General features: G+C 45.8%; 2 protein-coding genes across 18 annotated transcripts in view; one reads left to right on the forward strand and one right to left on the reverse strand.

Annotated features, from left to right (window-relative positions):
• The window catches only part of SNX29 (sorting nexin 29), a 258,108-nt gene extending 255,107 nt beyond the window's left edge, over positions 1-3,001 (reverse strand). For 5 of the 12 annotated variants that reach the window (XM_088656772.1, XM_088656770.1, XM_088656769.1 and 2 more), the window contains exon 1: positions 2,831-3,001. In XM_088656772.1, the coding sequence (XP_088512898.1) occupies positions 2,831-2,837 (7 nt within the window). In that variant the 5' untranslated portion in view covers positions 2,838-3,001. The remainder of the gene's footprint in view (positions 1-2,830) is intronic. The other 7 variants (XM_088656777.1, XM_088656776.1, XM_088656773.1 and 4 more) reach the window with 2 other exon arrangements.
• GSPT1 (G1 to S phase transition 1) overlaps positions 2,996-16,491 on the forward strand; it is a 39,675-nt gene continuing 26,179 nt past the window's right edge. Inside the window, exon 1 of one of the 6 annotated variants that reach the window (XM_035130477.3) lies at positions 2,996-3,089. Coding sequence is in view for 2 of the 6 variants with exons in the window: in XM_035130475.3 (XP_034986366.2) it covers positions 7,048-7,708 (661 nt within the window). In the remaining 4 variants the exon portion in view is untranslated. Of the gene's footprint in view, positions 3,090-5,653; positions 5,903-6,455; positions 7,709-16,491 lie in introns of those variants that run through there. The other 5 variants (XM_088656778.1, XM_060282808.2, XM_060282809.2 and 2 more) reach the window with 5 other exon arrangements.

Raw genomic sequence — 16,491 nt, forward strand, 5'->3', positions numbered from 1 at the left:
AACAAATTGTAAACAGATGAGGACATTGGCAGGATTTTTGTAATAACCTGCAGTTTCATAAGAATATATAATTTAAGTAGATGAATAAAAGAATAAGTTAGTTTAGAATATGCAAGAAATGATAAAAAATACATTTAAGAAACCACAGAAAGAGGAGGAAGAAAGTTGAGTTTTGGAATGTTAAAATGACTGTAAAATTATTGAAATGTATATAACTGAAAATCACAAATAAATAAATTATGAAAAAAGGATAAAATGGGAGTACGTTATATGCATTGCTGTAAACTCCATGGAAGAAGGATGAGAAAACACAATAATAAATAAAATCAAAATCCTGTTGCAGCCTTCAGTTGTTTGCAGAGAGATTCCCATCACAGATGGCATTTTAATTTGCACTTTGGATGACATTGCAGGAATATATGCTTCAAATACAGCACAGGCATCTCAACCTATGTTATCCTAATGAAGACTTGGGTCCTCCACTTCTGGACTAGTTCTTCTTAGAACATTTAAGGCACTTTCAGAGTGGTTAACTAACCAACATAAACAATATAGATGCCTTCTTTTAATAATATGCACTTTATTGTGGTTTAAGGAAACAACATTGAAAAACAAGCAGCATAGAACAACCAATCAATAAAAGATGCAACATAAACCTTTATGTAAAGCACAACAAAGAGAAACCACTACAGCTTTAACTCCTGGATCATTATTTACCAAACAGATGGACTCAACAACAACTAATGAAAACTTAGGAGAACTTAGGTACCGGTATCTGAAGAAGTGTCCATGCACACGAAAGCTCATACCAATGACAAACTTAGTTAGTCTCTAAGGTGCTACTGGAAGGAATTTTTTTATTTTGTTTTAATAACAGAAGTTATTATAAAGTCATCAGTTATTAGAACTAAACAGTTGGTATCTGGTCAGCTTTTGCAACAGGAGGATCTGGCTATTCTGACAAACCAGAACCAAACGCCTTATACTTATGCTAAGTTCATCAAACTTGAAATGAGCCAATTACACCATAATAAGAAGCATCAGCAATTCTATTGACAGTTAACTATTTCTAGTTATTCAACTCATCATCACAGACTTGTGTAACTTTGCCACAAAGGGATGGAAAACTCCAAAGAAAATTTGGGGAGGGGGAGGAGTTGATAAATACTTTAGCTCTAAGAGACAGGCCAACACCTCACTCAGTCACAAACACTTTGGGTGACCTTGGGCCAGTCACACTACCTCTCAGACTCACCACACAGGGTTGCTGTGAGGATAAAACGGAGAAGGGGGAGATCTAGCTCCACTGCTTGGAGCAAGAGCTCCTAGGGGACAAGAAGGCTACAAATGGCATAAGTAAATAAGTAGATATACATAGAAGCCCAAACGGTTAGGGTGTTGGAGGAAACTGCAAGCAGATCCATTTGGCCACGTTTTAGGGGCTGCCAGGTGGCGCTGTGGGTTAAACCACAGAGTCTAGGGCTTGCTGATCAGAAGGTCGGCGGTTCGAATCCCTGCAATGGGGTGAGCTCCCGTTGCTCGGTCCCAGCTCCTGCCCACCTAGCAGTTCGAAAGCACATCAAAGTGCAAGTAGATAAATAGGGACCGCTCCGGTGGGAAGGTAAACGGTGTTTCCGTGCGCTGCTCTGGTTCGCCAGAAGCAGCTTTGTCATGCTGGCCACATGACCCAGAAGCTGTCTGCGGACAAACGCTGGCTCCCTCGGCCTATAGAGCGAGATGAGCGGCGCAACCCCAGAGTTGGACACGACTGGACCTGATGGTCAGGGGCCCCTTTACCTTTACCTATCCAATGCTAGCCCTACTCAGAGCATACCCAGTGAAATCAATAGGCATGATTATCTTCGGTTCATTAATAGCAATAGGTCTACTTAGAGTAGAACCTAGTTGGCTCTCATTTCAGTATCAGACGGCTTTGACATAAAAAGTGATGGAGGCGTCCCACAGTATGTGAATGTCAGCTGCTAGAGCTCTGCGTTCTCTAACCCATGAATGTCTACAGAAAGGGACAACAAACTACTAAACAGGGACAGAATACAGTACCCAATGCCAGAGAGCAATGTCCTAATACTTCTAAAAGAACAACAGCGTTTTTAATTCCATTCCAAACTTACCTTGCTAGCACCTTTAATCATTTATTTGCCTGCATCTATAGCCCACCCCACACCATGCAGCCTCAATGAGAGTTATGGCCTTGCATAACTTCATACACTATGTCATGAGGAAAGGTGGGCTTTGGTTTTACTGTAGTTTGCATCGTCATTTACTGTTGATTTCATCTTGCTGCTGCTACTGCTGCTGCTATTCTTTCAATTCCTTGCCTGCCCTTCACCATCAAGCCCCAGGGCAGAGAACACCAATCAAAACAACATCAAAAACAGTTTTAAAACTAGCTCCCATCGCAAGAGTAGAGTAGGGTCCTGTTGCATTCTCAACACTGACTTTTTCGCAACGCCCAAGAAATATTCGTCGATGAGCAAGCTACACAAGCGATAATCGACATAAAAACTGCAATCGGAAATTAGTCGCTGGAAGGCATTTTCTGAACACCCCTTTCTCTCTCTTTTTTGTCATGGTAAGATACAATTGCTGGCTCCAGGGATGCTGCTGCTCCTCTGTCAGTAGAGCGACAGAGTGTGTCTGAGCATGCACAGAGTGGCATTAAGAAAGGTGGGGGAAGGGGGCTTCCAGGGACGCTTTAACACCCCACCCCAGCACCACCCTTGCTGCTGTTGTTGTTGGGCGAAAGAGCAGCACCGAGACAGCCCATCCACCTCCTCCTCCCTTGCCAAGCAAAGCTTGCTCCACTCACCGCTCATGGCCGGCGACGGAGTTCCCCTCCGAGGGCAAGCAAAGCCACGGGATCCCCCCTCCGACTTTCCCGACTCCTCCTCCGCTGCCGCCGGGGCTCCTCCCTCCCGTCAAAGCCACCAGCGCTCCACAGCACATTTCCCCTCCAACCGGAAGTGATCTCAAGAAACCCGGAAGCAAAACACTTAGAACCCGGAAACCATCTCAGGCAGGGGGTCGTGGGAATTGTAGTCCAAACGCTCCATGGCGGCAAGAGTGAGGTAATAAAAACATGCTGCTCCCTCTTTTTCTTCCTCCACCTGCTTTTCCTGCAGTCGCTGAGCAGAGAGTCTCCCCCCCTCCTTCCCGAACTTTGCCCCCCCCCAACTCATTATTTGTGCGTTAATGGATGGCGGCTAACAGATTGAGGTTGAATCCTGACAAGACAGAAGTACTGTTTGTGGGGGACAGGGGGTGGGCAGGTGTGGGGGACTCCCTGGTCCTGAATGGGGTAACTGTGCCCCTGAAGGAACAGGTGCTCAGCCTGGGAGTCATTTTGGACTCACAGCTGTCCATGAAGGCGCAGGTCAATTCTGTGTCCAGGGCAGCTGTCTATCAGCTCCATCTGGTACGCAGGCTGAGACCCTACCTGCCTGCAGACTGTCTCGCCAGAGTGGTGCATGCTCTAGTTATCTCCCGCTTGGACTACTGCAATGCGCTCTACGTGGGGCTACCTTTGAAGGTGACCCGGAAACTACAACTAATCCAGAATGCGGCAGCTAGACTGGTGACTGGGAGCGGCTGCCGAGACCACATAACACAGGTCTTGAAAGATCTACATTGGCTCCCAGTACGTTTCCGAGCACAGTTCAAAGTGTTGGTGCTGACCTTTAAAGCCCTAAATGGCCTCGGTCCAGTATACCTGAAGGAGCGTCTCCACCCCCATCGTTCTGCCCGGACACTGAGGTCCAGTACCGAGGGCCTTCTGGCGGTTCCCTCGTTGCGAGAAGCCAAGTTGCAGGGAACCAGGCAGAGGGCCTTCTCGGTGGTGGCGCCCACCCTGTGAAACGCCCTCCCATCAGATGTCAAAGAGAAAAACAGCTACCAGATTTTTAGAAGACATCTGAAGGCAGCCCTGTTTAGGGAGGCTTTTAACGTTTAATCAATTATTTTATTTCATTTTTCTGTTGGAAGCCGCCCAGAGTGGCTGGGGAAACCCAGCCAAATGGGCGGGGTATAAATAATATATTATTATTATTATTATTATTATTATTATTATTATTATTAATTGCCGCCTTGCAACAAGGCGGGGTTCCAGCGCTCCCCAAGGAAGCAGCCGTGAGACCTTGACGGGAAAAGCTCTGCCTGGATCCCCACTGCAATAGATAATCGGCCAACCTCCAATATCCCATTCTTGGGCAAGGTGGTGGATCGGGTTGCCACCTTTGTTCTGGCAAAATAAAGAACAGGGCGGCGGTGGGTGCGTGGGTGAAGATTCCCACACCGCCTGGTACTAACCTGACTTCAGTGCAATCCATTACAATCTATTGCCGCCAAATCGGGTGGCCCCTCTGTCGTTTGTCACAGGCACACCCGAATTTGTAAATCTGACTGCTTTGCTACCCAGAGCTTAATACATGATCTTTCACACACACCTGGGTAAAGAAAAAGAATAGGTAATATTCCAATGAGGGGACGAGCTTTGTTCCACGTGTTAAATTACTGAAGGACAGAAAAATATTAGGGTGTCTCGCATTGCCTCCAACTAGCCAGAAGAGGACAGGGCTGCATAAACACAGCTGTCATCTAGTCCTTTATATGAACAAATCATCCATCCTAGTGGGAATACTTGAGGCTTTTACAAACTTGAAGGGCAAGAGTATCCAAAGTGCCCAGACTCGTTCCACAAGCTTCCTCTTTTCCCTGGAACGGGAAGCTCTGGGAAAGGGTGTGCTCAAATTGTCCAGGAGCAAAGCAAGGTAGTGGAATCATGACCATTTGTGTGATGTGGGCAGGGTGGAGTCAGCAAAATCCTTGGCATTTCTCAAAATGCACAAAGCTACAATTCCCAGCACCACTGATAAACTACGGTTCACAATATTGGAACAGGGTGCTTTAAATGCTTGGTGTGTATGCAGCCTCACTTCCTAAAGGTGCACCTGGCATCTTCAAGATACAACTTCTGGAGATTGCTGTAAGTGCACCTTTTTACCCTGGCTTTTGACACTGGCTTTTGATACTTCATATATTTTAAGGACCCATCTCATTTTTGTAATTGTTGGTTGTTTAAAACTGTTTTAAATATTGTGTCTTAATGTTGTAACATGCCCTGGGACCTTAGGGTAAAGGGTGGGTAATACATAAATGAATAAGAATAAGAATAAAATTCCCTATCCTCTTACCTATCAGTCAGCAGTCTATCACCCTGTAATTGGAGAGGCAACAATATCAAAGGGACCATCAAGTACTTTCTCACCAACACTGTAAATGCACCTGTTAGGCACCATAGTGTCTTGCTACCTGAGACTCCTATTACACTTTAGAGGTAGGTTCAAGCAGGTCAGGACATTCAATGCCCTCTTTTTTGCCATTGCCTTTCTCATACAGGAGCAATGTTGTGCTGAAATGTGATGGTAGTAGGACAGGTATTCTGGCACAGCACTGTTGTGCAGCACTGCCCAGGGCTACACGTGGGAGCCCAGCATCTGATTCTGCATGCTTAACTGAGAAGTGGAGGTGGTGCTTAGCAAATGACGCAGACATGTGCTGGATGCAGCCACCCAGAACTCAATCAGATAACAGTAGCTGTGTACAGGAAGAAATATTCCTACTGAACCACAAGTAAGAACAGCACCTGGAAGCTGGCTTGTGTTACTCAGTGCACAGGTAATTTGTTCGGTTTCATGCACAGGCGACATTGTTCTGGTAACTGCCATCACACATCGCTTGGGTAAAACCGTGTTGCATGATACAATCAGACAATACATTGAACCAGGTGATAGCAGAGTACGAAACGGTGCCAGAGCGTCTGCTCCGAGCCAGCGTGTTACCAAACCGTTTGCAACACGGGAGACCTATAGGAGCTTTGTGAGAGGTAAACTGCAGTTGCATGGTTCTTTGGGGGAAGCTATGTGTTTTAAATGTGTGCTAAAATGTACTTTAAATATATGTATTTTATGGGGGTTTTTAATCTTGTATTTTTATGTTGTGAAACACCCTGAGATCAACAGATGAAGGGTGGTGGTATACAAAATTAATGAAAAATAACCTAAGGAGCTGGAAGCAGACAGCCAGGTTTATCCACTGGGCTGGTTGCAAGCAAGAAAGCAGACACTTTGGGGGCTGCCTTGAGGTTGGTGGGCCAGTGCCCCATTCACACTAATGAACCAGCCTCTACTGGTTTAATTACAGCCAATGACTGAGCAGAGGCAGGTTGAAAACTAGTGTGGTGTAGTGGTTAGTGTGTTGGGTTTTGAAGACCAGGGTTCAAATCCTTACTTGGCCATGAAGCTCACTTGGTGACCTTGTGGGCTAGTCACAGCCTCTCAGCCTAACCTACCCCATAAGGTTGTTGGGGAAATTAACGAGGGGGAGAATCAGGCACATCACCTTGAGCTCCTTGGAGTAAAAAGGTAGGATAGAAATTCAATATATAAAACTGTCCATGTGGCAAACTATGTTATCAAGCACGTGCTGTGCAGCAACCACGTGGAACACAATCTGATTCATTCCATTGGAAACTATTATTACTCCTTCCGTCTTTGGTAACACCATCCACTTGTCCTTTCTCGCTTCTTTGTGCGAGGAGTGTGGAAGGAATATCCCTGTCTATACTTCCTCCCATTTACGAAATGCTTCTATCAACTTTCTTATGCATCCACGAAACTACATTCCCCATCTCCTTTCGAGAAGCGCATTGTCCCGCCTACGAATGCGAAGCGCAAAGCCCGCTGGGTCTTGTAGTTCCTCTGCGCTACGTTTCGAGGCCTCTTCTTGCGGGTGAGAGGGGGTGATTGAAGATTGAAACAGGAAGGCTGCGCAATGGCCGCTGGGAGTTGTCTTCTCATCGGTTCGATTCGCGAGAGGTGGGGAAGCGGGCGAGAGCGGCGTCCCTCACGTCGTCTCGTCACCCGGCGCGCGGCCTCCCGGGAGTTGTAGTCCCCCGCGCCTGCCGGCGTGCTTGCCGAAGGCAGGCACGCGGGGCCGGCTGAGAACTACCAAAATGGCGGCCGGGCGCTGATGCGGGAGGAGAAGGGCGTACGGCATCTCGAGGAGGCCATCCTGCGTCGCGGCGGTGGGGCGCACACGCGGAGCGGCCGGAGCGAGCTCGTAGGCGACGACGACGACGGTGGTGCCGCGTTCCCGGCTGCCGCGCTTTCCCCTCCCCCGCCCCTTCCCCTCCTGCCGCCGCCCCCCACCTCAGCCCGCTTTCCTCCCAGGACGTCGGGAGCCGCTTCGGAAAGCGCAGAGGCTTGTGGGGGGGTGGGCAGAGACAAAATGGAGGCGAACGGCAGCAGTGGCAGCAGCAGCGACTCGGCGCCCGACTGCTGGGACCAGGCGGATATCGAGCCCGGCGCTGGCCCGGCCGGCTCCTCCGCCCCCGGCGCCGCCTCCGGCGACGTGCCCAGCCCGGCCCAGCTCGACGCCGCCTCGGCGGAGCAGCAGGAGCAGCTGCTGGGCGCGGCCTTCAGCCGGCACCTCAACGTCAACGCCAAGCCCTTCGTGCCCAATGTCCACGCCGCCGAGTTCGTGCCGGCCTTCCTGAGAGGAGGCCCAGGCCCGGCCTCCTCGTCGTCGCCGCCTTCCTCCACCTCCGTCGCGTCCTCCGCGCCCGCGCAGGGACTCCCACCGCCGCCTTCGCCCCCGCCGGGCCTGCCGCCCCTGACGTCGCTGCCACACGGTAATTTCGCCGGGGAGGAAGGAAAGGGTTGGGGCGGGGGGGGGCATCGCTCCGGGGTCGCTTCGGTTCTGGAGGCCTTGAACTTTAGGGCGTTTCAACAGCGCCATCCTATGCGCGGCCCTGTTGAGCCCCCAGGTAAGTCGTGCGCGGGATTGCTACCTTAATAATAATAATAATAATAATCAGATTTTTTAAAAATAAAAAAACAACTTGTGCTCTGATCACGTGCAGTTCCTTATTACGACCAGCTGTAAGTGTTCGATTCTCCCTCGCCTTCCCCCCCCCTTCACCTGCTTAACTCAACAATCCCGTGAGGTAGGCTTCAGAGAGGATCAACTGTCCTAAGGCCACCCAGTGATCTTCATTACTGGGAGATGTTTGCCTCCTCTCTCCTCCCAGCTGGATGATCTAACCTCCCTACTGCGTTGTGTGTGTGTGTTGTGTGTTTTTTAGGGAGAATGTGAGTTAGGGTGGTGGGTCAGGAGCCCAGATTAGGGAGAAGGAAAGGAGCAATCCCAGTACAGTATTTGAACTTTTTAGAAATGGGGGCAGAGAGGTGGTCAAGTTCGTTGGGTGGTAGCAGATGGTGAATGAGGAGGAATTTACTATGATCTGAGAAGGCAAAGCCAACGTGGGCCAACTTTAGCAATGTGCCCATGAGGGGTTTTGGAGGGAAGGTCTTAGTGTATGTGTTTGAAAGATAATTGAGTGGGGTTGGGGTAACCCTTGGGGAACCTTGAACACCTGAGAGATTAGGGTTGGGGAAGGTCCTGTGTTGTGATTGTTTCTGGCAGTAGTGTGGAGCCATGCCGACTGCACTGGGGCAAGCAGAAATGAGGAGTGACTCAGGGCAGCTCAGTGGCTGTGATGCAAGGCAGGACGTCACTTGCCTACGTTGGCAGAGGAGGGGAAAAGTCTGTTTCCGGTTAGATGAGTTGCTATGAAAGCCACTCAGAAAGACTTCCTTGATGCCATTATATTCCTAAACCACCTGTTAACATGACGGGGTTTTTTAATACAAAAAAATAATGTTACCTTTTCCCCTTGCTCCTCTAAGGAGGCCTTCTCCCACAGTATGCTAGGCTGAGAAATAGCAAGCCAAAGTCACCCAGTGAGCTGGAAATGGATTCTCTGTAGTTCAGCAGTCTTATCAACTACATTACACTGGTTGTCTTCCAAGTTAGCAAAAGTAAGGAAGGCAACCAGTGCAGAAAAGGGGATATTGTAATCTGAAGACACAGGAGAAGTAATATGACAGATATGAGGAGAGAGATTTTAACATGGTGAATTACACTTGAAAGGTAGATCTTACAGTATTTGTAGTGGGTAGAATGATCAGATCAGCAGAAACTATTTGAATGTGTGTTGTGCACTTTAGATGTTGTGTTTCACATAGGGGTTCTTGTGGACTCTTGGTAGGGTCCTTTTTGGGTTTTTTAACCCAAAATGTATTAGGTAAAGGTAGAGGGACCCCTGACCATTAGGTTCAGTCATGACCAGCTGGGGTTGTGGCACTCATCTCGCGTTATTGGCCGAGGGAGCCGGTGTACAGCTTCCAGGTCATGTGGCCAGCATGACAAAGCCGCTTCTGGTGAATCAGAGCAGCACACGGAAACGCCATTTACCTTCCCACTTGGAGCGGTACCTATTTATCTACTTGCACTTTGACGTGCTTTCGAACTGCTAGGTTGGCAGGAGCAGGGACCAAGCAACGGGAGTTCACCCCGTCGCAGGGATTCAAACCGCCGACCTTCTGATCAAAGCCCTAGGCTGCGTCCCAGTAGTATTACATACTAGGAAATAAAAACCCTGGTGGGGTTGGAATCTTGCACATGGGCATCTTTTTCACCAGGTGGGACTAACCATCTGACTTAACTTAGGTTTATTGTTGTTAGATTTATGCTGCTATTTATTTTATAGGTTGATTAAGCTTATTCATGCTTAAAATGCCATAAAATACTCTGGCTGCTTTATACTTCCATAATACAGTACTGTTACTAGCGCTTTCCATTAACTTAACTCTTAGTGTTTCCTACAGTGGGTACTTGAGTCGGTGACTAGGTTGGAAATGGGGAAGGGATACCGTAGATGTCTTGCTTCAAGGTCATCAGGTGAATCAAGAAGAATGGTGCAACATTCTAATGGGAGCTGTGAATTAGAAAGCATGCCTTTTCCTAATATCTCCATAAGATTTGCAGTATTTGTGGCATGACTGCTTTAATGTAAATTACAGTATCCTGTTTCAAACAACTTTCCTCTTTGCTTTACTTTATTAGGTAGGCTTGATTCTGAGTCTGTATCCCACTCTTTCTTCAGAAAGCACAGTGCAGCTTACATGATGCTCTCGTACAGTCTTCTATGTAGTCATGGGCCAGACTGAGACATGCTTAAGTTTTTATTCCCCCCACCCCAATCTTAAATGTCTTCAAAGGGTGCCTACATGATCTTGTAGTCATGACCATATCTCAGTCAGTACCCTAATTATAGTTGAGCATGTTAGCTAAGGAATGTCCCTGGATTACTTTATGCTTGAAGTGGGATGCTCAATTGCAGCAAAATCTCGTGCATGTGTTACTCAGAAGTGAGCCCCATTGAGTTCAAAAAACATCCTTCCTAGTAGCTACTCTTTAGGTAGCCTTTGGAAAGTAAAAAAAAATTGCTTGCAGGCAGGGTTTTTGTTTTTTGTTTTAGTTGGGAGAAAGTTGACTTTTTATTATTTCAAGGTGTCAGTGAGGTGCAGATAACTAACATAGCTCTGTGTAAGGCTTGTGGGGGGATGGGTCTAGTAATTTCTGCACATTTACCAGGGTTGAAATAAGAATACATGAGAAGAAGCCTTGGGTTCCAAATAAGTCCTGATTGCCACTCTGCTTCATAAATTCAAAGCTTTCTTGCTTTTTTTACTTATGAAAATAAAAGTGTGTCCAAGCTAAGATATTGCATGTATTATGTGAAGCATATCTTGAGAACGTCACACTCACGGTTTCCTATTATCTCATTTTAGCAGGTTGAATATCTATATTACTCTGCATGAGTATAAAGTTGCTTGGCAACACTGACTGACTTATTCCTGGGGATATCATAGTTGTTTGGGTACTTTACCTGAAACATGATACATATGTATCCAAAGACACCCTTAATTACTAGGAATAACTGAAAATGAACACTTCCCATGAAGTCTCTTTCATATTAGCTAGCTGCCAGGCAGCCAAGCCACTCTACTGATATACAGTGGGGGGGGGGGGCTTGTGCATAACATTTCATAGATTGGGAGCAGGATCTGTAGTAACAGCAGCTGTCATACTGTACCATATACGTGACAGTTTAGAGATGTAAGGAACTTTTTCCTCATTCAATTTCTGACTATCCTTGTATGATCGAAGAGCCTCTGACAGCCTGGAATATATCTCTGCATACAGAATGTAAGGTATTAGTTACTGTTTCAATTCAAATACATATACTTGTGGTGGCTAAGTCAGGTTTGAGTATTTAAGAAAGCTTTAGGCATTCAGTATCAATATGGTACCATGGGCTGGGGTGGGGGGTTTTGGGGGGTGGGGGTTGCTGTTGTCGCTGTTGAGCTCTTGTAGTGATTTGTGTGGTTCACTTTGGTTGTGTATTTTATGATGTTTTGTTTTATTGTTTGTGACTACTTTTGTTATGTTGCGTGTGTTTTCACTTTGCATGGTGTGACCTGTGGAAAGGTGGCATTCCGAGGAGAACTAAGGTGCCAGCCCGGAAGAGTTGCTTGGGCATAATTTAACATTGGAAAGTGTTTCTAGAGCAGTGATTCTTATTCGGAAGTGGCTCTGCCTAAGCAGATAGAGCAAATTAATCAGGGAGGCTTTAAAATTTTCACTGAATGGGTGTTTGGTAGGAGCACCAACCCACACCCAGTCACTTAATTAAGCAACGTGATGCAGGAGCTTATTTTATTCAATACTGTTACCGTAGACTATTTTTTTGTAAGATAGAAAGCTGGGGGCTATTTATTTTACATACAGTACTAGCTTTACTTTTGTCCTACTTTTCGTCTCCAGAACTCAAGGCAACATTCATGGGTTACTTGCAGCGTTCGAAATTTACCAGGATGGCACCTGATGTGTCCACCATCTGGAGCTGCATGCCTGGGGATCCTTGGATCTTGACTATTTTCACAATTAGCAACACACCCTGTAGAATTCTATCCATTATATTTTATCTGCACAATCAAAATGAAATTTAGGAACCAAAAACTCATACTGTATTGAAAAATAAGACTTTTGAGCCATCCAGCCGGAAAATGGCCACCAGGTAGAGTGGTACCTCGGGTTACAAACGCTTCGGGTTACGTGTTTTCAGGTTGTGGACCGCAGGAAAACCGGAAGTACTGGAAAGGGTTACTTCCAGGTTTCGTCGCATGCGCAGAAGTGCTAAATCACACTTTGTGCATTCGCAGAAGCGCCAAATCGTGTCACGTGCGTGCGCAGACACAGCGCTGCAGGTTACGGACGTGCCTCCATCACGGATTACGTCCGCAACCCGAGGTTCCACTGTATTCTGTCTGGCAACTGTAACCCTGATTTAAGGGGCTCATATACCTGAGTTTCTAACACTGGTTACTTGCCAGGCTCAGATCTGCTTAACTTGGAGAAGGAGCTGCATCAAGGCCAATGCGACGCTATATGCCTTTGTAACTATATTCCTGATCTTTGCTTTAATCTTTGTAGCACACACAGAGCTACTCAACCACCTTTACTTCAATATTTGTTTGATTTCTCTTGATTGGAGAGTTCAGGCTAGTTTCTTTTTTTATTTTTAGGCTTAGAAAGGCTTGCTTGATAGAGGATGGGTGTCCCATCTCTTAACACTCTTATCCCTTCCAGATCGCTATTGACTACTATGTTGAGCAGACTGCTAGTTCCTGCCCTGAGAGTTTATCCAATGTAGTTCTACTCAGAGTAGATCCACTGAAATTAATAGCATTACTAATGTAAGTATTGAATTCAACGGGTCTACTCTGTAAAGCTCAATTGGATACTACCCTAAACCTTTGTGGCGAAGGCCTGCAGTGAGGAGCTCAGCTGCATGATTGGCATGGAATATCATGAGTATTTTGTTGTGTGGAGCTCTAGAGATAGGATTTTGTTGCAAGAAAGAGGCATTATGTAAAGCTAGTGAGAAGAGGACAAATATGAGCTAGATCAGTGTTTCCCAACCAGTGTGCCTCCAGATGTTTTGGGACTACAACTCCCATCATTCCTGACCACTGGTCTTGCTAGCTAGGGATGATGGGAGTTGTAGTCCCAAAACATCTGGAGGCACACTGGTTGGGAAACACTGAGCTAGATCAAGCTTCCTCAACCTCGGTTCTCCAGATGTTTTTGGCCTACAACTCCCATGATCCCTAGCTAGCAGGACCAATGGTCAGGGATGATGGGAACTGAAGTCTCAAAACATCTGGAGGGCCGAGGTTGAGGAAGCCTGAGCTAGATGAAGACTAAAATACTCAATCCAGACAAGACAGATGTTCATCTCCCCAGGTTAGTGGTGGCCAACTTGTTCTGAAGGGGGTTGCAGTCACCAGGTTTCAATCTGAGGGTGCTCATTGATGTATCTTTCCCGCTGGAGGCACCTGTAGCATGTGTCATGCAGAGTGCCTTTTACCGCCTTGGGTACGTCTGCAGACTATTACCCTAACCTGGAAAGAGACAACCTTGATTCAGTTACACATTTCATGCCAACTTCCCATTTAGACTACTGTGTGTAAGGCTGCTAAGCAAAGAGAAAGATTGAGTGGAGGACTACTTTCTTTCGTCCGGCAACCCTTTTCACACAAAGCCCTCCACTGCATCTTAAATCTGACGAGGAAGAAGCGCCTCAGCTGCTCCAAATTTGGAAGTAGGTGGTGCTTCCATTTTTAGATGGAAAGCACTTGCTTTGTAGGTTAGGATTGAGGTTGAAGGCATGCTGGGTCTGCCCATTCTTGCATAGATTAGGGTTGTGTTTTACAGGAATTGATTTCTGCCATCAGTCTTGCTGTGCTGCAGAAGCAGTCTGGGATGCCCACATGGTGTTGTGAGATCAGAACTGCTCTTGACACAAAATAACTGGTGATTCATCTTGGGCCTGTTCATGGGACTATCATCCTACCTTGCTTGCATTCTTGTCTTTGAACACGAAGGCCGAATGTAGCGAGGAGATAGCATAGTTACTGCTCAACAAGTACTGCTGTCTTTGGGCAGTTAAATATTTAATGTTCTTTCCTTGTCTTCTCCCAGACCTTATTGCAGAGTTCACTTTAATTATTGCTTATTATTTGCTTCGCTAAATGTTCACAGGGAAAACAAAAGGGCTGTGTCAGTCAGCAGTAGGCAATGTAATTCATTTAATGATTAATACCTTGGCTCATGAAGTACCTTTTTTATTGATATTGTTAGAAACAAAGAGAAAGCATTTTGCAAGCTTCTAAAATGCATGTTTCACCAGTATTCTTCAAAATGGTTTCTTAACATTTCTGTATACATTAGACTTCATTTGAACCCAATTATGTGTTAGATGTCAGAGCTTGTTTCACTGTCCAAAGTAGTTCCTTTCACTAAATCATGCCAGCTAGGCCACAAACATCCGAGTTTCTTTTGGTAGAAGGGTGTGGTAAAAATCTAATTATTATAATAGTTGTGATAGGGAGCAGGCTTTCTGGTCTGAGGGTGTGGACATCAGACAACTGTGGAATGCAGTCTGCCATTTTTTGTATTCGGCATTAAGAGAAGCACACCTGTAACATTGGAAAGTTTATTTGGAAATAATTATAATATTTATATCCCACCCATGTGGCCTAATGTTTTATTACAGGGCTTCTTGAAAATATCCCATGATTGGACTGTCCATGCATTGTTGCTATAGAAAAATAAAACAATTACACTTTGAGGGTTTCCTTTTGAGACATTCACTGCTTTGTTTACTCTACAACCACACAGGTAATAATGTCTCTTGGTGCTCTTTGAACTGCTCAGGAACCAATCTGGAATGTCCAGTTCTCCCTTTTGAAGAAGTCACTGCCCTGCATTATTTTCCACAGTCTTTTTTATGAAGAATAATAAATAAATGAAGTGTGGTAAATCAGGAGGCACAGGTGACATCTAAAGTAGTATAGTCAGCTCACAACTTAAGTGTATTTAACTTGTGCGACTTTTAGCTTTATGCACTTGGCTGAAAAAATGAAAAGGGAGGCAGGTATCCAGGAGGGGGGGGGATATCAGCAATCCCACCTGCCATTGCACTCACCTTTGGAGATTATGCTTTGACTGCATGCGATTTTGTCTTCATGTACCAACTCCAGAATGTAACTCCTGCGTAAGTTGAGAGACGACTATAGTTAAGCAGTCTTAATTCAAAATCTCTACCTTGGGATACAAGTTTCAGTGTAAGGGCATTGCTGTTGGTGGTGGCATCTGTCTATCTCAAGGAACAATGGTGTGCGTTTCCAGGGGTGAAGTGCTGCGTCAGCAGCACCAAAGTGACCTTCCCAGGATGCAAGCCTGGGCAGTGTGTATGGAGGTCCTGGGCTGCCCAGACATCAAGACACATCGCTGGTGTGGTCCAAAGGAAAGGAAAGCAAAACATTTGGCGACAGTTTGACTTCAGGAGTTTCTGAAAGGAGGCATACAAGGTGCCATCCAACCATCTTAGGGACTCCACTCCAAATTTGTGTAGGGTTTACTCTATAGCCTTTTCTTCTCCCAAATATATCCCACAAGGCAGTGGAGGTTTAGGGTCAGAGTTTTTGTTCTCCTAGATGGGCTACCTTACCAGGTTGGCGAGCCCCATCTGCCCCTCACTTTCCTCTACAGCACTAGCAGAAACTGCCTTCATATGTGCAAGCCCATCGTTATAGACACGCGATTCAGTTTTTCAGAACCACATATTTTTGATTATGTAATAGTTGGGATGATGTACAAAGTTCCTGTTTTTGTTTATCCTTGTTGAATATGTAGTGTCTGTCCGGTGTTGCCAACTGCACATAACAAAATGGATTTCTCACTCACCCATTACTGTTGCTACTAAAACATGTTTTAATTTAGGACAGTTATTGTGCCTGTATAAGGATTCCCCCCCCCAATGGTTCCATATGTGCCTTGGCGATAACGATGTTGCTTCCATTTAAATAATTTTGCTGTAATTTGTTTTGTAGCTTCCCTGGATAGCTTTACCAGATAAGGCAGTGTTTGTTGCTGAACACCCTGTGAGCTTTTTTCTCTGTGCTATCAATGTGTGTGATTATTCATAGAGTATAAGAGGATAGGTGCTTGCTCCGAGGGGCTTACACAACCTCTAATTCAGCACAGAGAATACAAGGGAAGGAGAGAGGAGGAGGAGGAAGAAGAGGAATGTGTGTGTATTTCAGTTACATGTACGGTATGTAGGCTTGGTTACAGTACAGGGTGATGACAAAATTTGTTTCTTTATTATGAGAAGAGAAACCACATGTGCATCTTTACCTGAAAAGCTACTAGTGCACATTTGTGTTTTTATCTGTTAGTTTATTATGTTTGTTAGTAGTTGATTTAGAATTTCTGATGTCCCAAATTCCCAAAGCAGGTAACCATATAATGCACTGATAGTCTGAAATGGGGGGAAATGAGTTGCCTTGCCAGATTGCAGGGAGCTGATACTCACTTGCCTCAGGCAGGCAACTAAGCAAGTAGTTGTTTACAAGCCTAATAAGGTGTTGTCCAAAAACCGTACGGTACCAAAGTTTGCCCTTTTAAAAAGATGGAGAAGTCCAGCAAGTTTGGCTTTCT

This window comes from Zootoca vivipara, chromosome 13 (assembly GCF_965207765.1).
Source record: "Zootoca vivipara chromosome 13, rZooViv2.hap1.1, whole genome shotgun sequence".
Taxonomy (NCBI): domain Eukaryota; kingdom Metazoa; phylum Chordata; class Lepidosauria; order Squamata; family Lacertidae; genus Zootoca; species Zootoca vivipara.